The sequence below is a fragment of the Zalophus californianus genome, chromosome 9 (genome assembly GCF_009762305.2).
Source record: "Zalophus californianus isolate mZalCal1 chromosome 9, mZalCal1.pri.v2, whole genome shotgun sequence".
Lineage (NCBI taxonomy): Eukaryota > Metazoa > Chordata > Mammalia > Carnivora > Otariidae > Zalophus > Zalophus californianus.
In genome coordinates, this window is record NC_045603.1 from 52,827,424 (window position 1) to 52,848,641 (window position 21,218).

Here is a 21,218-nt window from a genome sequence, read left to right on the forward strand (position 1 = left end):
AACATGAATATTTTCAAACATTTTTATTATGAAACATTTCAAGAACATACAGAAAAACAGGGAAAATGTATCAATATACTGATACACAGAAAGCCAATTGTTAACATTCTGTGGTATTTACCTCGTGCCTAAATTTTATAATTCCCACTAGATAAAGGCTTTAAAAAAAGAACCATGATACCATTATGACACCACAAAAATTATTAACAATTCCTTAATATCATTTAATGATATTTTATAATTTCAAAAGAATAATTACTATATCCAAATATATCTTATGACTTCATTCTCAACCACAGTATGTGGTGTATGAATTAATGAGGATTATGCCAATTATAAAAATGTAGAGAATCCTATGAATATAAATATAAAGGAGGTGACACCTAGCAGTAATTTAATCAACACTGAATTAACTACTCTTTGGGAACAATTCTATACACGTGCTTACTTTCTTTCCTATAATTACATTTTTAATAGTAACTTATCCAGCTTGTAAGGGATATTTAAGTTTGACTTCAAAAACTTCTGGCTTATAATAAACATTTAAGAGTCTAAATAATTGCCTTTAAATACATTCATATTGGGAAGAGCTTTCTATTTGTTTACTTATATAATATTAATAATATCCTAACTTAGATTCTACTTCTTTCTACATTCAAGATGAGTAAAATGAGGATCAAGACATCAATAATTAAACAATTAACAAGAGGCACACAGAATTAAAATGCAAGTATATCTGTTTCCATAGTCAAACCTCTTCCATTAACATATGCCTTCTAATAGCTAATAAAGCAATGCTGACAAACTATAGGACTGTGTATATAGCAAAGCCCTGTGTATACAGTAAAGCCTTTTATTGGAGCTTTATTTACTAAATAAGTAATATATGGAAATGTTGCTCCTGAAACAATATTAAAAATCAGTTCATCTTAACACTAGCATCAACTGAATACTTCCCTTGTATGTACTATCACTTGTTTACTAAATCCTCTCATGACAAATCTTTTAAAGCTAAATTTCAGCTCAATATATCAAAATGATTCCAAATATTCTATTAATGAAGTAATTCTTAAAGTATGTCATTTAACCCTTCATGCAAAATAGAAGTTTAGTACTTAAAAGTCATTTAAACAACCCCTCTAAAGCCAAAAGCCTGTTCTCCTAGCATTCACTCTCAACAGGATAACAGTGATTTCTAAATCATATGATCACAAGAAAGACAATAATACCTACCAATAAACCTATTGAAGTCAAACTAATATTAAGTTCTTGGTTATGAAGTCCAAAGCTACCTGCAACATCTACAACAATCTGCAGGCACGTACAAGGCATTGTTGGTAGAAAATCTGTCACGACCAACTGAAGACACTGGAATGCAGTTCGTATCAAGGATTCTCTGAAAAAAATTATACTCATGCACTTAAAAGAAATTAAGTAAAAAGACACACCTTACAATAATTTTAACCAAGTTAAATTCTATTTTAAAAATTGAACTTCCCTAATACAGATCATACAGTATTTCAATATTTACATAACTGTAAAAGATAAAGACATACTTGAACAAATTAATAAATAAAAATAAAGAATTTTGTATCAACTAGTCAAACAAAACAGACATTAATGAGAAAAGGAAATTGGCTACAGCTACTTTCTCACCACTATATCCCCAATATCTAGTATGGTGCCTAGCACATGAAAATACACACAATTTACTCACTGAATGAAAACTAGTTCCTCATTCTTTTATATCTATATCTTATTTAAAATTCTACATCTAGTCTGTAAAAGAAAAGAGTACATTTTGAATTTCAAATGAAGAGAATAAGAAGTAACTGATTTTAGAGAGAAATTCCAGTGGTGAAATAATAATGAAAATGAATTGTAATAGCTAACGTTTATTTTTTCTTCAAGATTTTATTTTAGAGAGAGAGAAAAAGAGAGAGAGAGAGAGAGCACACAAGCAAGGGGAGGGAGAAGGACAAGCAGACTCCATGCTGATGCAGGGCTTGATCTCATGGCCCTGAGAACACAACCAAAACCAAGGTGGAAATCAAGAGTCAGATGCCCAACTGACCAAGCCACCCAGGCGCCCCAACTGCTAAAACTTATTGAGTGTTTGCTATGTAATGCACCTCCTAAATGTTTTACATGTACTAACTAATTTCATCCTACAACGATGCCTTATTTTATAACTGCATTGTAGACTGGGAGAAGAAACTTAAGCTTGACTTAAGCTATGGCTGATCTCTTTCCACTTTAATCATCTCAGTATTTTGTAGTATTTAAGAAAATTTATTACCACAAATAAATAAGAAAAAATAATTTTCCATAATAGTCCTAAGCATCTCAATCATATAAAACTCCTCAACTAGTCATCATACCAGATAGTATGAGTTCTGCTGCAGAATGAGACAAATAGATGCAAACATTTGACAGACCTCTCCATTGCAATGTTCTACCTTAAGTTAAATAAGTCTATTTTGCTCTTCCTTCAGTATTTACTACTTAGTTAATAATACCACCATTCATTAAGCTGCCTAAGTTAGAAATCTGGAAGTCATTCCTTATTCTATTTCCTTTATCACCCTTCACTCCCATAATCAATCTGCTAAGCAGCTCAAATCCATCACTCTTCCTCTGTATTTCTAGAGAACACTGCAGGTTCTCTCATTTCTCATCCACCCCTCCATGGTGCTGTCACAGTGATACATCTCAAATGCACATAAGATCACACTATTCCTCTGCTTAAAACTCCTAAAAATGCCTCTCAAATGTTTTGAAGACAAATCCAAATAGTTTATAAGGTCCTTCATAATTTTGACTCTGCCTTCCTCCAGGGACACAGGCCCCTACCACTGGAATCCTATTCTTTTGCAGCCTAACAGACTATTCTCATTAGGATTCTACTTACAGAGCTTGTTCCTTTTCCCTAAGATTCTACTTTTAGAGCAAGAGCTATTTGTCTGTGTAATCAGAGTAACTAGCAAGCATAGTACTTAGAATATACTGGCATAAAATAAATGAACAATAAATGTTGCTGGAGTGGTGGGGGGTGGGAGGGATGGGGTGGCTGGGTGATAGACATTGGGGGGGGTATGTGCTATGGTGAGTGCTGTGAATTGCGTAAGACTGATGAATCACAGACCTGTACCTCTGAAACAAATAATACATTATATGTTAAAAAAAAAAAGATAGTAGGAAGGGGAAAACGAAGGGGAGGAAATCGGAAGGGGAGACGAACATACCATGAGAGACTATGGACTCTGAGAAACAAACTGAGGGTTCTAGAGGGGAGGGGGGTGAGGGGATGGGTTAGCCTGGTGATGGGTACTAAAGAGGGCACATATTGAATGGAGCACTGGGTGTTATACGCAAACAATGAATTATAGAACACTGTATCAAAAACTAATGATGTAATGTGTGGTGATTAACATAACGTAATAAAAAAAAAAGTCCCTTAAAAGCAATTTCTTAGATTTCCCAATATTTGCAGAGAAGTCAAGTCCTAAGTGTTAATTCACATCTTACAAATGCTAATTTTAATAATACAAAACCCAATCTTTGGATGTGTTACAAAATTTGTTAGCTTGCCGCATTTATCCTATCAACCTTATATTCTTGTAAAAATGTCAAATGTCGAGTAAACAGCAATTTTTCTATCCTTCCAAAACAAAGGTGAGCCCTGATAATTCACTATAGTCAATGGGGGTAGGATTAAGAAAAACAATTCTAGGTCTTAGCCAGGAAGGGCATACATAAAAAAGTACCACTTCTGCAAGATTTTAGGACCAAGTCCCTCTTCATTACTTTTTGGATGTTAATTTTAAAACACTTACCCTTGATCATTTCTGATTGCTCCCATGACTCCAAGCACTAATGGCCATCCAGGTCCAAGACTGTCTCCCTGACTCTGAAGAATCTGCAGCACACATTCTAATTGCTTGAGTCGGATATCTGGATGGTTAATACTGGACATCTCCTTTAATGGGTTCAATAAAAGCAACTGCAGCCTCTGAAAAGAGGGCAGGAAACTAATTAGGAAGAGAGGTTCAAAAAGACAGGAAGGCTTTACAGCTTTTTTTTTAAATTTAATTTAATTTTATTATGTTATGTACAGCTGCTTTTTAAATTTACATTCACCTCCATTCTGACCATAATAGTAAATAGATACTTTTCTACTAAAACAAACACTGAATATGAGTCTCTGTTATCACCAGAGGTTTATTTTGCCCTCTTTTACTAAAATAAGAGAAAATAAAAACCAATCCTCAACATGTTAGATTTTGGGTTAAATGGAGAGAGATCCTGTATTAAAAGACACTAATTAAAGACCCCAAACAAAATATAATTAATTAAAAACTTTTTTAAAAAAAAGACACTAATTAAAGACCCATATGAAATTAATCTCACTAAAGGAAATATATCTATTTATATCTAGCTATATTTGGAGAGAGGAAAAATCTCCAATTTCTAAAATCACCTTTCATTTACTCTGTTAATGTATATCACATGGATTTAAATTTAAAATTCTTAATACTCCTAAAAATTAAGTATGGTAGACATTAACAAAGATGGCATAAAACAACTGGAATCCATTAGAGTAAAAAAAAAAAAAAAGTACTCTGTTCTGGTCCTTTCAGTATCTGAAAGCACTTGCTTCATTTTTAACTTTTTTCTCTTCAAGGACTCACTTATTTGGTTCGCTGACTGAAAAAAAACATTTAAGTTCTCACTATGTGCCAGGTATTAAGCTGAATGTTAAGGATATGGATCAGGGTTTTCTTTTCAAAAAACTTAAACTATAATAGGAAAAGGTATGAAATCACTAAAATATAAGCTCTATAAGAACATACATCTTTTGTTTTGTTTATCATTCTATGCCAAGAGCTAATACACTAGTGGCACATCGCACGTACTCAATAAGTAATATAATTACAATACAGTAAGATAATGAAGGCAAGGAAATGCCTATTAAATACCTCATTCCTGCTCAATCTTCAAACAATAGAACTTTGGTGGACTTTTAAAAAAACTGTATAAGATAAAGGTGAATGATTACAGAAGTCAGGACAAAGCGCTGAAAAACTCTGGAAGAATAAAATAACTTTACAAGTATTTAAAAATAAAAATCTATTTTATTGTACTTGTCTCTTCGAGTACTTGTTTTCTCCCCTTGTAAGGATAATTAGAGAAAAAATTAGAGACAGTTAAGGACCAAAGCAAGGAGGATAATAAAGTAGGGTGTCAAAATAAAGCTTCAGCAATGTATGAACAGGGAAACTTCCACACTGGGAGACCAGTTCTAGGTAATTTAGTAGCTTTAATTCCACGTCATTCACAAGAAAGTTGCTATAATCTTTAATAAAGATAATCCTAAAAATCCAGACATATCAACCTTCTGTAAGATATCCATGGCCTACATATAAAATAGAATATTAAGCAACAAAACCCATTCTTGTAATATCATCCAGTTGATAAATTAAGAAAAAATTACATATGGGAGATGATGATTTTATATTAAGAATTATTTTTAAAAAACAATTTTTTTTTACCTGGTTTTGTGAAAGTGGAGGATCATGGTTAAATGTTAATCCTGCTTTAATAAGTGAAGTTAAAGCTTCTGCTCCCCATTCTCTCATTCGAGAGTTTGGATGCTGGCAGACCTGAAGCCAAAACATCAAACAAAAATTAAATATTTAACTTGTATACTTAAGCTATGTATCACACATCAATTTGAGAAAAGAAAAATTAAAACATTATATTTTCTGTTCTTTCACACTTTTTAAGATTTTATTTATTTATTTATTTATTTATTTGAGAGATAGAGAAAGAGAGAGCCCAAGCAGCAGAAGGGGCAGAGGGAGAGGGAGAAGCAGGCTCCCCGCTGAGCAGGGAGCCCAGTGCAGGGGCTCGATCCCAGGACTCTGGGATCATGACCTGAGTCAAAGGCAGACATTTAACCAACTGAGCCACCCAGGCACCCCTGTTCTTTCACATTTTAAAAATTATACCAAATGTTCATCAATAAGGACTGAATGAAAAATTATATATCTAAAATGTAAGTTAGCTTACCTTCTGTATAAGGGGCAAAGGAAGCAATAGAAGAGACAGAAGATAAAAGATGAAACTAAACAAGTCACAGAAAAAAAAGGATGTCATAAAAGTAAATTGTGTCATCAGAGTAAACAAAAGAAGCAAGCTGACACTAAGGTTCCTAATTAGGCCTACCCTCATAATCAAATACTATGCTAAAATCTTAAAAACTTATTTTTGTGCCATTTGGTGAGAAGGTCCATGATAAAGAAATCTATCCCTTAATAATTCATAAAAGTAATTCCAATAAAATAGAAAAAAAATAAAGAAAAGGACAAGCACATTTGTTTTTCTTATTAAGAATAATACCTTTCCTAGCTTACTCAACTAATACAAAATGATCTTGGCAATCTAAACCTAAAGCACACATGAAGACATGTGTGTCTGACAGAAGCAGCTGTTACTGAGAAGTAGCTAATTATTACCAATCATTCCAACTTGGACACAAGAGTATACAAATTCAGATGAAATTCCCTGGTACTATCTATAATTAGTGATACCAAACAAGCTTTTCCCTTTGCAGAAGAGCTATCTCAGGATCACAGGAAAGGCTGTAAGGACACAGTGTTTACTACTAACTCTCAGCCCTTGAAGTTTCAGAACTACCTGAAACTGAGGTGGATCAAAGACTGTATTAACAAAAGAAAGAGGTCCCAAGCTAACAGCTAAAGGAGCCTTCAGAGATTGCATTGATGTATCACCCATTTTCAGCCAAAAACAAAACAAAACAAAACCACAACCTATTCCTTCACCAAAGCAATTATTGCAAAACTTTAGTCCTTGATAAATTATACAGGTATAAGTACTAGGAAAAAAATGGTAATGCTGATTTTTCATATGGTTATCCAGAATCATTAGTTGTTTACGTCTTCATTCTTAAAAAAAGTAAACACAGTATTTAAGAAAAAAATTACCTCAAGTAGATGGCCAGTTAGAGGTCTCCAAAGAATTTCTATTCGGTGCATGTTAACTAGACCCGTTTCTAACAATTTGGCAACAGCAAAAAGAGATGGTTCCTAAAGAGAAAACATATTGCATTTTGCTATTTTAAGAATTTTTAGTACCTCAAATGTAAATAAAACTGATAATATTCTGAAAAGCATGACTATAATTAATATCTAATTAGCATAAAATTAGCAATAATTATAACAGAACCTCAGTTATCATGAGACAAGCCTTCCTGCCCACCCCCAAGTATCCAGAATAGCTTCTAATTGGAAAATTTGGTTAGGAAGAGAACGCCTTCATGAGGAAAAAGTGAAAAATTCAAAACTTATTTCAGACACATAGAATGGCTAGTCTTCTGACCAGAAGGAAAGATGCATTCTGCCATAGACTTAAACTGTGTCCCCCGAAAATTCCTATGTTGAAGCCCTAACCCCCAAGTTAATGATATCTGGAGATAAGGCCTATAGAGGGTAATTAAGGTAAAATGAGGTCTTAAGGGTGAAACTCTAGTAAGGTAGTATTAATACCTTAAAAGAAGAGACACCAGAGACCTTGCTAGTGCACTCTTGAGCACTCCTTCCGCACCACATGAAGACACAGTGAGAAGGCAGCTATCTTTCAAGCCAGGAAGAGAGCCCTCACTAGAACCACCATGCTGGCATCTAGATCTCAGACTTGCAGCCCCCAGAATTATGAGCAAATACATTTCTGTAGTTTAAGCCACCCAGACTGTGATAATTTATTATGGCAGCCCAGATTGACTAATATATATTCTTATGAGTGTAATCTTCAAATGTTCAGGTTTTATGTGTGAATGTCAGGAAGTACGAACAAAGCATAAGGAAGACATCGGAGAGCAGGGGAAAGAAGTATGAAGTCAGGAATATGGCAGATATCAGAGCTGTCAGTTTAGACACTAACAGAAAAGTAGCAGAAATAGAAGACAAACCCCTCTCCTCAGTTGCTGGCATTTCACCAGTGAGAAAGGGAACTAGTATTGTTTTGAGACAAATATGGTCAGACTGATCCTTCCAGCATGTGCTAATGTTGTGGGTACCTTAAAAATTTCTGTGGTAGAAAACTGTATCATTGTAGAAACAGCATGATACCTGTGAACTGCCTGTAACTGCTTACGATTTCATTTCAACTCTACCACTTAATAGCTATGTAATACTGAGTAAGTTACTACTTCCACTAAATTTTTTTAATCTATGAAATGGAGATAATAATATACAGAAACAATCATATGTTAGAAAGTATCTGGCACATAGTAAGTCCTCATAAATGTTGCCTAGTATTACTTCCTCCTCCTCCTTCTGCTTATTGTAATCAAAATGCACACAGGAATCATGTGGCATTTAAAAGAATGTACAGATGTCCATGTCTCATAACCAAAGATTCTTATTCAGGAAGCCTAGAATGTGGTCCTAGCATTTGTATTTTTTAAAAACTCAACAGCAGACTTTTTTTTTTTTTTAAGATTTTATTTATTTATTTGAACAAATGAGAGAGCAAGACAGAGAGCACACAAGCAGGGGCAGAGGGAGAGGGAGAAGCAGACTCCCCTGCTGAGCAGGGAGCCAGATGAGGGACTCAATCCAAGGATCCTGGGATCATGATCTGAGCCAAAGGCAGATGCGTAATAGAAAAAACTCTACAACAGACTCTGATGCACACAAAAGTCAGAGCCACCAGTGACGTGGTTAAGAATAAAGCTCTAGAATGATACATATGTGGGTTCAAATACAAGCTCTAACATTTACCAAATAGGTGATCCCAGGGAGATTAGTTAAGTTCTCTATTTTCATATTTCATCTGTAAAAAAGAGGATACTACCACCAAATCTCACTGATTTGTTTCACATGATTAAATAAAATAATGTAAGTGCATGACATATAGTAAACTATGAACAACAGTTGTTTTTTTTATTTTTGCCACTGTTATACTGAGCTTGGTATACACAAATATAATCAACCCCACCTTCTTGTAGGGAAGAATTTGCCAACTTTACCATAAGCTACTTCCTCAACACAGTAGCACAAATTCCTCAAATGAGGACCAAAAATGAGATAACTGGTCACTTTAAAGCTACAATAAAGGACGTCGATATATACACCTCTAGGGATTAAAGCTGACATTGATAAAGTATTTTTAAACAATGAAGAAAATTATACAAGTTTCTACTTATTTCAACATCTGCATATTTTATAATAATTTTTATAGAAAGCACAACTAAAAAATAAACTGTTTTATGCCTCCATTTAAAAATTTTTTATACTTGAATACTTTAATAAACTTTTATTTCTGTTCCTCATTTACCACTTCACTTTACAAAATTAAATTCTATAATAGAAAAATGAGAACCCACTCTCAGGAACATAATCTCCATTCCAATGCATCCATGTTCTCAAGAATTGTTCCCTCTAAAGCCTCCCTGAAATATCACATCTACTCCTACCACTCTCTTGAAATTGTATTCTTCCAGGTTAACTATAAACTAATAATAATCAAATTTCCCATTTCTTCTCAATTCTCATTCTTCTTGACTTCTTAACATTTTTCTCCTTTGATTTTCACAAAACTGCCCTTTTCTATCTAAATTATACCATTCCTTCAATATCTAACTCCAATCACAAGTGAATTCATTTTGATTAATCTTAATTCCTTTAGGAGAAACATGCACTAAAAACATCTTCCATAACAAGACACTAAGGATTCAGAAAATAAGTCTCACATCACTTAATATCTATAACTTTATTTAAACTCTTAGACCACTTTAACTAGCACTGAACCACGAGCTATTTGAATGTAAAAATTTTATATTTCCTTTGTATTTCCTAGCAGAGTATGAGTACATAGTAAACATACTGTGGTTACTGAGTGAATACATAAATTCTCAAGATATTACCACAAAAACTTGCTCAGATTTAATTAAGATACTCTATTAAAAATATATTTGTGTGTTAAGAGTTAATCTTAAAGATGTAGGACTACTAAAGATATCAAGAAATTGGTTACTTCACTATATTTTGTATTACTCTTGCCTTAATTTGGAGTAAACTATAATACATATTTTCAAACACTTGCTTGTTTATGTAAGTCTCTAGCTATGTACTGTAATATACAAAACTTCTCCCTAATAAAACCCTATTGGTTAATCTTTAAATCAGTGTTACAGATGACAAGCCACAGTATAAAGAAATATAATTTAGGTCTAGGCAGAAACAACATAATTTTGGATTCTTACAGGTATATGTTAAACAAGTTATAAAGCTGCATTCTCTGCTTTTTCATCATGTTCTGGGTATCTTCACCTATTTGTAAATGGTCACTTTATACTTATTTTATTTATTTAAGATTTTATTTATTTATTTGAGAGAGAGAGAAACAGCATGAGAGGGGAGAGGGTCAGAGGGAGAAGCAGGCTCCCCACTGAGCAGGGAGCCCGATGTGGGACTCGATCCCAGGACCCTGGGATCATGACCTGAGCCGAAGGCAGTCGCTTAACCAACTGAGCCACCCAGGCGCCCTTATACTTATTTTAAAACACTGTATTTTAAATAATTTCTAAAATATAAATAAATCCATATATTCCTGTGCTTTCCAATATAATAGAAATTATATTTTCAGTACAGAAAGAAATGTTCTTGAATGTCAATATTCAAAAGTACTGTTCTATTCATTTAGTCAATGAGCAAAGCAAAGATTTAATTTTCAAGATAGGGAGAATCATTACCTTTAGAAAGAAATGATAAGCTCCTTATTTTCCATCCCAACGAAGGCAAGAGAAACTGAGACATATATATATTGCTTGATTTAAATCTTATATTGCCCCAATCATATTACAAATATTATTGTGACATTTTATGGAACTCATTCATAAATGTGGTATTGCCTTTACTCTTTATCAAAATGTTTCTTAAAATACTCCACACCCAAGAGAAATTAGACACAGTTTAAAATTATAATACATATTAGACATATCACAAACCACATCATGTCCTCTTCACTCCCCACTTCAACAGATAACAACCCTACTCAACAGAATTGAGATAGCCTGCAAGGTAAGCATTAGTCTCACTATTAAAATACTGAGATCATAATGAGTGTACACCTTATTTAACTCAATAATGTACCATATTTAAAACAGAAAGATAGAATATCACACCTTATTATTTCCATAGGCCATATCCATTGCTTCTAGGGATAAGGAGCAAAGTGCATTTATTAAATGGTGCAATGATACGTCATCAAGATACCTATAATGAAAATGAAGAAATAAAACATTCTGATCTAAAATATATACTAATAATATTTCTATCAATTTTAAAAACGAATTCTTACTGTGAGCTTTCAAACAATCTTGAAAGTATATTGGAAATCACTGGTAAATCTGTCATCACTGCTGTTGTCAGAACCTAAGAGAAGAATACAATTAAATGTAACATAAGAACATTTCAGGAGGCACAAATTGAGTAAACTAACTAGAGCTTACTGTACTGGGTCCTTCTACAGCTCTCCCAGGTTTCAAGGCACCACCACTACTAGGCTTTAATCCCAGAATCCATACAAGATGCTGTAAAATTAAAGGAAAAAAATAAATTTATAAAATTATAAAAATTCTAATAACCAAAATTAAAAATCAGTAGTAACTTCTAATAACTAAAATTAAAATCAGAACTAGGTTTCCAATAACTAAATTTAAGTTAGTAATTACTATTCATATACAATACTTCTTATACCAAGCATAGGAGGTAGAACTTAAGCCATCAAGAGAAGCATTCCATCACTTTGTACAATACAAGCCACATCTTTTTTCCTTTCTAACTTTTCCTTCTTCCAACTTACTACCTATTCTTTAGGACTGCCCAAAGCACCAACAGGGATTGCTTAGTTTAACTGCTAGCACTTAGCTATAAAAACAACACTGACCTCTGACCCAGAGCCTACAACATACCTGTAGAGTTGCCAAGACAAGTTGCCATGATGTTCCAAGCACAGCTCCGTGGCAGTGTGCCAAGTTAAGTAAAGTCCTCATACACTGGATATTTTTGGAAGTGAGCTATATATATTTTTAAAAAAATATATTTGTAAGAACTGTTATACATTCTTGTAAAGCAGCATTATCATATTCAAATATTTTTTGAAATAAAAAAAAATATTAAGAAAATGGTTTTGGATGGTTTTCTACAGAACAAAATAATTTCCTTAAAAGTTGTGTTATCATATATATATTAGAACCTCTCATAAGAAATTCCAGATGGGGAAGGTTAAGTAAGGAGTTTTAACAAATAACATAAAAGCTTACAGATTTTACTTTACTTGAAAACAAAAGCGTTTAAAGAGGTATAGCTAAACTGGTATCATGTCATATTAGTTTACATTATGATTTTGAAAATCAACCTGTAAATAAATATTAAGACTGCATAAAGGACAGTTTGACATTGACCTGGAGTCACATTTGCTGAGTTCATGTCATGGAACTACCATAACCTTAGTCAAATTAACCTCTCTACCCATCATTTCATTTCTTTAGAATGTAAACAGCTGAGGGCATTAAATCATATAAGACAAAATTCAATAAATCTTAGCTGCCATCATCATCATCATCATTATTATCATCATCATGGAGAATATATTTCTTTTAATTTGGTCCTTAATGTAAGATATACATTATGGCCATAATCACTGGTTGGAGCTAATCTCCTGTGATAGTTACTATTAAAAAGATGATTGAAATAAATTACTTTTCAGGGGAAAAAAGAAAAGTTGTGTTATCATAACTGCTTATGATAATGTCAACTGCTAATGTCTTCTAAATGTATCAATCGTCCAGGTAAAAAAGAGTAAAATAACTATAGTGATAAAATTTGGCAAACATAAAAAGGTACAAAAGGTGTGCTAAATAGTTGGTAACAAAAATAAGAAAAGTACTTTACCATTACTGTCCCTTGAGGCTGTACTGCCAGAGGTTGACCCACTGCCACAACTTGCTGGTGAGATTCACTTGATGGACTTATCATCATAACGCTTTGGCCCTGAATGGAATATGCTAGAACACAAAGGAAAGCTTAAATAATTAAGATTTACTTCTCACACTGCATTCAAAGTAATGTTAATTCTTTTTAAAAAATATTTTATTTATTTATTTGACAGAGAGAGACACAGCGAGAGAGGGAACTCAAGCAGGGGGGAGTGGAAGAGGGAGAAGCAGACTTCCTGCAGAGCAGGGACCCCGATGCAGGGCCCGATCCCAGGACCCTGGGATCATGACCTGAACCGAAGGCAGATGCTTAACGACTGAGCCACCCAGGGCCCCAGTAATGTTATATTTTATTTTATTTTTTTTCATTTGAGAGAGAGAGTGCACACAAGCGGGGGTGGGGGAGACAGAGGGAGAGGGAGAGGGAGAAGCAGACTCCCCCCTGAGCAGGGAGCCCAATGCAGGGCTCAATCCCAGGACCTGAGCCGAAGGGAGGCATTAACCATCTGAGCTACCCAGGCACCCCAGTAATGTTGTATTTTAAAACATTAATTTGATTACACTAAGTTCAACTATGACCCTTACATAGTTACCTATTATCTATATGCAAACATTTTTAAAACTCAGGAGGTATAAAAAACCAAGATAAGTTAAATAAATTTTAAGTAATTTTCTATATAACTTTTTAAAATTATAAAACTTTGGCAGACTTCTTCACATGCAAAACAGAATTAGGACACATTAAGTATTTTAACATTCATTCCCAATAAAGTTTTCTAGTTAAAGTTAGAGTCCAATTTTCCCATTTTCAGTTTGAAAACTAAATATCATATTGAAACATATTTATATTACATGTAACAAACGAGTGTTTTCAAAGTATTCAACGAGAAAAAAAATTGAAATGTTAATCTAAGTGGTTGCAAGCATTATTGTTGTACTAGTTCTGTTAGAAAATAAATAAAAACCACCATTTCAACAGTATGATATAGTTTACAAAAAACTTCCAGATTTTCTTCTATCTTCACAATTATTGTTTAAAATTGGTATTATTCTCCCTGCACCCCCATTGTTTTAAAGAGATAGAAATAATTGAAGCTCCAGGTCATTAACTTCTCAATGAGGTCAGAGTCAGTGAGTGGAACAGCAGAGACTTGAACTCAGAATTTCTATAATCTTTTCTCTACACCATGTCATTCCACTAGATGAAAAAAACTGTGAATAAGCTAAAGTCTTACATTTGTTGGAAAGGGTGGCTGCAGTGGTGGTATTCAGTACAGTAAGAGCATAATGGGGAGGCAGGGAACCTTTGCATATTGCAGTTATAAAGGCGTCTCTTGAAGTAACAAGGCCCAGTCTTCCACAAAGAGCAGCCATAGTCAATTCAGCTTTTAAAATATTCTCAGTGGCAGCTTCATCTGTGCTGAAAAGAGAAAATATTTTATTTAACATGATTAATTTATGTTTAATTATACTGCAAACATGACATGGAATTAGGTATTCAGTGAAGTTGTAAGAAAATCTATACAAAAATATTATCAAAATCAATATACTTAAGAAGGAATTTTAACTAATCAACATAATATCTGAAAATCTGAACTGGGTAAAAGCAATATATAATATATACATTCATTATTGAAGAAAATGGTCACGCACTCAAAAGATTTAACCTAAAATATCAAGCATTTTTTTTAAAGATTTTTATTTATTTATTTGAGAGAGAGAGAGAATGAGCAGTGGGGAGGGGCAGAAAGAGAGAGAGAGAGAGAGAAGCAGACTCCCTGCTGAGCAGGAAGCCCAATGCGGAGCTTGATCCCAGGACCTGGAGATCATGACCTGAGCCGAAGGCAGACTTTTAACTGACTGAGCCACCCAGGTGCCCCAAAATATCAAGTATTTTAAAATCAGTAAATCCTGTCATTATGGAAAATAAATCAAAGGAATTCATAATTATCATCACCGTAAAAGTAGCAGAAAGGCTTGAAGTGAAAAAGGCATTCTGTAATTTTAGGATTATATTTTCCATTAAAACATCATGACAACTATTCTGGTAGGGAGCAGGACAAGAATAGGATGAAGGAGAGGGAGGTGGCAAAAAAAGAATAATGTTCAACACATATTAAGAAATAATTTTAGGACCAATTTAAGTAACTTTTAATGTTTGTTTCTTATTAACTATCATATGCAATAAAAAAATTATAAAGACTTAATACCTGGCATCAAGGAGGAGTGAGAGAGCAGCAAGTAAACCACACCAGCAGGCATTCACCATTTCTTCCCAAACAGCTCTACTAACTTAAAGGACAAAAACATATAATACTTCATGATCATTACAGATAGCATAGTATTTGACAATACATCATTCTAAAACCTCCCTAGTCATTTGACAATACATTACATATTCTATCAACTCAATTACTAAATACTAAAGCTCTAATAGTTAAAATACATTTGAAAAAATGAAAACTTAAAAACGACACCAGTTTCAGAATTCAATTAAGTCTTTAAGGTGTTTTAAAATATCAATAGTAGGATCGTTCAGTACACAAGTTAACTGGTGTGTGTGTGTGTGTGTGTGTGTGTGTGTGTAATACCAGTTCCTATTCCCTTCCCCTACACTGGTGTGTGTGTGTGTGTGTGTGTGTGTGTGTAATACCAGTTCCTATTCCCTTCCCCTACACTGGTGTGTGTGTGTGTGTGTGTGTGTGTGTGTGTGTGTAATACCAGTTCCTATTCCCTTCCCCTACACTGGTGTGTGTGTGTGTGTGTGTGTGTGTGTGTGTGTGTGTAATACCAGTTCCTATTCCCTTCCCCTACACTGGTGTGTGTGTGTGTGTGTGTGTGTGTGTGTGTGTGTGTGTGTAATACCAGTTCCTATTCCCTTCCCCTACACTGGTGTGTGTGTGTGTGTGTGTGTGTGTGTGTGTGTAATACCGGTTCCTATTCCCTTCCCCTTCATTGAGCCAAACTTCCAGCCTCTGTGACCAGCTAGGAGAAAGGCAGTGTAACAAGCTGTTCAGCCAGATTGATTTCTATACACTGGGAATCGAGCAAATGAGTAAATCCATTGAATAAACTGGGACCAAGTTTCTCACTTTTGGAAAAGGTAATTGAAAACATGCAAAGTTAAAAATAAGCCTTGTGGTATAAACCAGAACTGGAGAAACCTCATTTAGACATTTTTAGACAAACATTTTTAAAATGTAAAGAGGTGTGTGTGTGTGTGTGTGTGTGTGTGTGTGTGTGTGTGTGTATTTCCTTTCCAAGTAGTAAGAAGCACACAAGTGCCCATGTATTAGTTTCTAAATACTAAACTAAAAGGAGTGAGGGCTCCTTAGAAAAATAACTGATTCCTGGGTTTGGCAAGAAAGATCCAAGATGAGCTTGGAACATTGTGTTGTGTCAGATAGTGAGACAGTGCTCAGAAAATGCTAAAAGGACACAGTGGCCAGTTTGAAAGGGGTCCCACTGGCCATATCAGGAACAGTCTGAGTGTTAAACCAAATAACGGTAATCATATTGTAACCTTTCAAACAAAATAGAAATCTAAGAATCCATACTAATATAAATGAGAAATTAAAAAAAAAATGGGAGAGAAGGGAAAGCTCTCTTTATAGCAAAGATCTCAAAGTATTTCTCCACAAAAAGTTCATAATTAATCTTACACTGAAGAAACCAGACACCGTATTAACCAAATGACAAAAGTTAACATTACCAATAATGAGACATACTGATAATTGAATGCTCCTGCTATATTGATAGACTACATTTAACACAGCAATATTTCTATGGTAGCCCTAACAAAAATGAGTAAACTGAATCTAATTATAAGGAAACAAAAGACAAACCTAAACTGACTAGCCTATACTCTTAAAAAATGTCAAGGTCATATAAGACAAGAAAAAACCTAAGGAAGTGTTCTAGATTAAAGGATAGTATAGCAACATGGAACTAAGTTCAACATGTGATCCAACATAAAAGACATTATTGGGTCAACTGGCAAAATTTGAATGAGGTCTGGGATAAGAAAATACTGGGTTGATGCTAAATTTATGATGGGATTGTACTGTAGTTATGTTAGGAAACTGTCCGTATTTTTAAGAAAACACAAAGTATTAAGGGATAGTGGGGCATTACATTTGCAACTTATTCTCAAATAGTTCAGGAGAAAAGCATAGTGACATATATAAATAGAATGGTAACACAAATAGGATAGTGTTAACAACTGGGAAATTAGGGTGAAGGATATATGGGAACTTGAGTACTTCTACAAATTTTCTGTAAATTTCAAATTATTTCAAAATAAAAATTAAAAATACAGACATCAATATACCTATTTCCTTATCCATTTGGTCTGATGTTGACTGTAATTCTTGCTGTTCTGATGACTGTGTTGGTGAAGAAGCTGCTTCAGTGGTAGTCTGACATTCTGTTTCAACCTCTCCTAACTCTCCTTCAATCATACTAGTGATTCCACGTACAAGGTCAAGCAAACAATGGAATGCCACAGACATAGCATAACCTTCTGGTATAGTTGGGGGCTCAACTTTGTCCAACATCTCTAGGCTGAAATTAAGAAAAAACACTAATTAAAAGCCACGATAATGAAAATATATAAAAGTATCTGTAGTTCATAGAAATGAAGAGCAACAGAATAGGAAAAGTCAATGGACATTACTGAGTTTGTTTCATTTGGAGGAGGGATCCTTTCTCAGTATTCTAAGAAACTGATTAGAAAAATTAAGGCCTGACCACTGCCATAACTAATTATTTCAACAATTTACTTTTTGCCTCTCCCCCTAAATGTGCCAATATTTTAATTGTTGGTATTAGAGAAATAAAGACTACATATAAAATAGAGTAAGACTAAATAGATTATAAAACTTCTCAAACTCTGACTCGGTTGCTTTCAAAATAAGGTACTATGAAATCAAATCAATCCTATAAACAGGAAGATATTTTCACACTGAGAAAGTATTACTGTGAGATATCTAGCTTAGCTATCATCTCAGACACACCCTGCCAACATAAGAATAATACTCAGAGCATAATATGTCAAAGTTGAATTTTAGAGCAGTTTCTACCCCATGGTTAGAACAAAGATTTCAAAAAGAAAGATAACAAATCTTTTGTCTTAAATCATGGCAAATAAGGAATTATGGTTTTAAATTCCTTAAAATTGAAATCCATCAAGATAATGCAATGGAAAAAAAACTGGTGGTACTGGAAAAACTGCATATTCATATACAAATGAATGATGGTGGATCTTTACCTTGTACCATATACAAAAATTAATTCAAAATTAACCAATGACCTAAATATACAAGCTAAAACTAAAAACCCTTAGAAGAACACACAGGCAAAAATCTTCATGACCTCACATTAGGTAATGATTTGTTCAATAGGATACCAAAAGCACAAGCAACAAAGGAAAAAACAGATAAGCTGAAGTAGTCAATATTAAAAACTATTGTGCTTCAAAGGCAACTATTAAGAAAATGAAAAACAATCCACAGAATAGAAAATTTTTGCAAATCATGTATCTGATAAGGGACTAAAGATCCAGAATATATAAGAACACTTACAACTAAATAATAAAAAGACAACCCAATTAAAAAGGAGCAAAGGATCTGAAAAGACATTTCTCCCGAGATGATATATAAATGGCCAACAAGCACGTGAATGAGATACTCAATGCCATCAGTATTTACAGAAACGCAAACTGAAATATGGTAAGATAACATTTAATGTCCACTAGGATGGCTATAATCAAAAGACTATAACAATAATCAAAAGACAGTAAAAGTACTGGTGAGGATGTGGAGAAATTTGAGCCCCTATACACTGTTGGTGGGAATATAAAATGGTACAGTCAGTTGGGAAAATAGTTTGGCAGTTCTTCAAAAAGTTAAACATAGAATAATATATGACTCAGTAATTCTACTCCTAGGTATATATCCATGAGAAATGAAAACATATGTCTATGCAAAAAGTTGAAACAAATGCTCATAGCAGCATTATCTCTAAAAGCCAAAAAGTGGAAGCAATCCAAATATCCATCAACTGATGGAGAAACAAAATACAGTACATCCATAAATTAGAGTATTATTCAGCCACAAAAAGAAATGAAGTACTGATACATCCTACAACACAGATGAACCTTCAAAACATGCTGAAAGAAGCCTGAAAAAAAAGAGTATTTATTGTATGATTACATTTATATGAAATATCCAGAATAGGCAAATCAGTAGAAATGCAAAATAGATTAGTGGTTGCTAGGGGAATGGGAAAGGGAGACCAGGGAATGACTGATAATGAGTATGGGTTTCCTTCTGGGATGATGAAAAATGTCCTGGAATTAAAGGTGATTATTGTTAGATAGCTTTTGAATACAGTAAAATCGTAAAATGTATACTGTGAAAGGCTGAATTTTATGGTATGTGAATTACATCTCAAAAACAAAACTGAAATCACTAAAGATTACAGTAAGTTAAAGAGATTTCCAACCTCAAATTCTAAAAGTTACGGAATCATAATCAAGACTGGAGGTAGGTAATTTGTAAAGAAATGCAAAACTCGGAATAAACAATAACAACACCTACAAATAGCTACCATTTGTTGTGTAATAACTCTTGGCCTGGGACTCTAAGGAATTTTTTGATGTATATTATCTTGTTTAACTCCTCACAAACCCCTAAAAGATACAGATAATGAAACTAAGGACTAAGGTGACACAGTTATCCATCAACATTTCTTAACCCAAGTCTGACTCTAAAGCCTATCAATTTAACCCCTAGTATGTGCCAGCTCCAAGGATTTTAAAATTTAGGTAATCAATAAAGATATATTTATATTACTGATCAAAAGAGATCTAAGTTCAAACAAGGAGGTAAAGTTTATGGGTTTAATCGTTGCCAAGCCAATGAACCTTTCAGAGCCACACATTAAGCCTATGAGTGCTAAGCATTTTTTCAGACAAATCTCTATTCTCAAAGAACAAATGATCTACTGAGAAAATGCATCTAAAACAAAGAAAGTAATTCTAAATATTCCAAACTCTAATCCCCAAATTCTATGGTAAAGACCTCAGGTGCTAGAATAGATAAGAGAAAAAGGTGATTTACGCTTATTTTTATTTACACCACAACCTAAAACAAAGCCCACACTTTCTTACCTCAATATTTCAGTGGTATTTAATTAGAAATAGTACATAAATACCAGTTTTAGATAAATGTAACCCATTTATTTAAATATTTTTAAATTTAAGGTAAAGTTGCAAAACTGTTGCAAGCCCAACTTTGAAAGGAGCCATAGTGTAATCAATCAGAAAGAATATGTCAACAATACTTAGGTCAAAACTACTTCTGTCTGTGCATTACTTAAGTTTTCAAATGATTATATACTTAAAAAGTCAATAAAAGAACAGAATACACAATCAAGATTTACATGTATGCCTTCAAAGAAAATAGTGAAAATAACTTTATACTGAATCTCACAGCAAATGAATGAATAAAAGACGCCAACTCAAAAGGGAGGTTTCCTTGGAAACCTACTATTCCATGTGCAAAAGAAAACCCAATATTTTCTGGCTATTTTTGATTTCAGAGGTGAGTAATCTCAGTGTTTATAGCACTAAAAAAACGCCACTATTTATATGTTCCTTTAGAGATTTAGTCCTAAGTTTTCCTTCAAGTGAAATAATGTGCTGTACACTCAAAATCACAGTATTTAGTAGAAGTAGTTAAAATCCAACTCGCTTAATTTGTAAGGACTAAATTATCAATGAACAATTGGTTTCAGACTTCCGTTAATAAAAAAGTAATTCGTATAACTTTGCCAAGTATTTACTCTCGTCACTCATTTAATTTTTCTTCTTCAAGCACACATCTTCACTCTCTCCCTTTAATTATGTTATTTTGCTCAATCTTGTTTCCTCAGAGATAATTTCTGTCACTCTCTATCCCCCTAATTTGTTTTTTCTTCAAAGAATTAACCATTACCCAAGGTGATATTATATGTTTATTTGAACCTTTACTGACTATCTCACTCACTAAAATGTAAGCTCAATGAGGGCAACTAGCTCCATGTTGGGGTTTTTTTCAATTTATAAAATGAGGTGGGGAAATGCATGAGATTATTGTCTCCTTCAGTGCTAGAAATCTGATTTCTTTTAAATTTGATAGTCTAGTATACTAGA

General features: G+C 33.6%; 1 protein-coding gene across 8 annotated transcripts in view; it reads right to left on the reverse strand.

Moving 5' to 3' along the window:
* MON2 (MON2 homolog, regulator of endosome-to-Golgi trafficking) overlaps positions 1–21,218 on the reverse strand; it is a 103,952-nt gene that overhangs the window by 37,915 nt on the left and 44,819 nt on the right. For 6 of the 8 annotated variants that reach the window (XM_027592403.1, XM_027592404.1, XM_027592399.1 and 3 more), the window contains 13 exons: positions 17,355–17,587; positions 15,235–15,316; positions 14,260–14,444; positions 12,981–13,093; positions 11,999–12,103; positions 11,537–11,617; positions 11,386–11,459; positions 11,210–11,300; positions 7,008–7,109; positions 6,073–6,075; positions 5,553–5,663; positions 3,837–4,012; positions 1,234–1,396 (listed from right to left, as the gene is read on the reverse strand). In XM_027592403.1, coding sequence (XP_027448204.1) covers positions 1,234–1,396; positions 3,837–4,012; positions 5,553–5,663; positions 6,073–6,075; positions 7,008–7,109; positions 11,210–11,300; positions 11,386–11,459; positions 11,537–11,617; positions 11,999–12,103; positions 12,981–13,093; positions 14,260–14,444; positions 15,235–15,316; positions 17,355–17,587 — 1,519 coding nt within the window. The remainder of the gene's footprint in view (positions 1–1,233; positions 1,397–3,836; positions 4,013–5,552; positions 5,664–6,072; positions 6,076–7,007; positions 7,110–11,209; positions 11,301–11,385; positions 11,460–11,536; positions 11,618–11,998; positions 12,104–12,980; positions 13,094–14,259; positions 14,445–15,234; positions 15,317–17,354; positions 17,588–21,218) is intronic. The other 2 variants (XM_027592400.1, XM_027592402.2) reach the window with 1 other exon arrangement.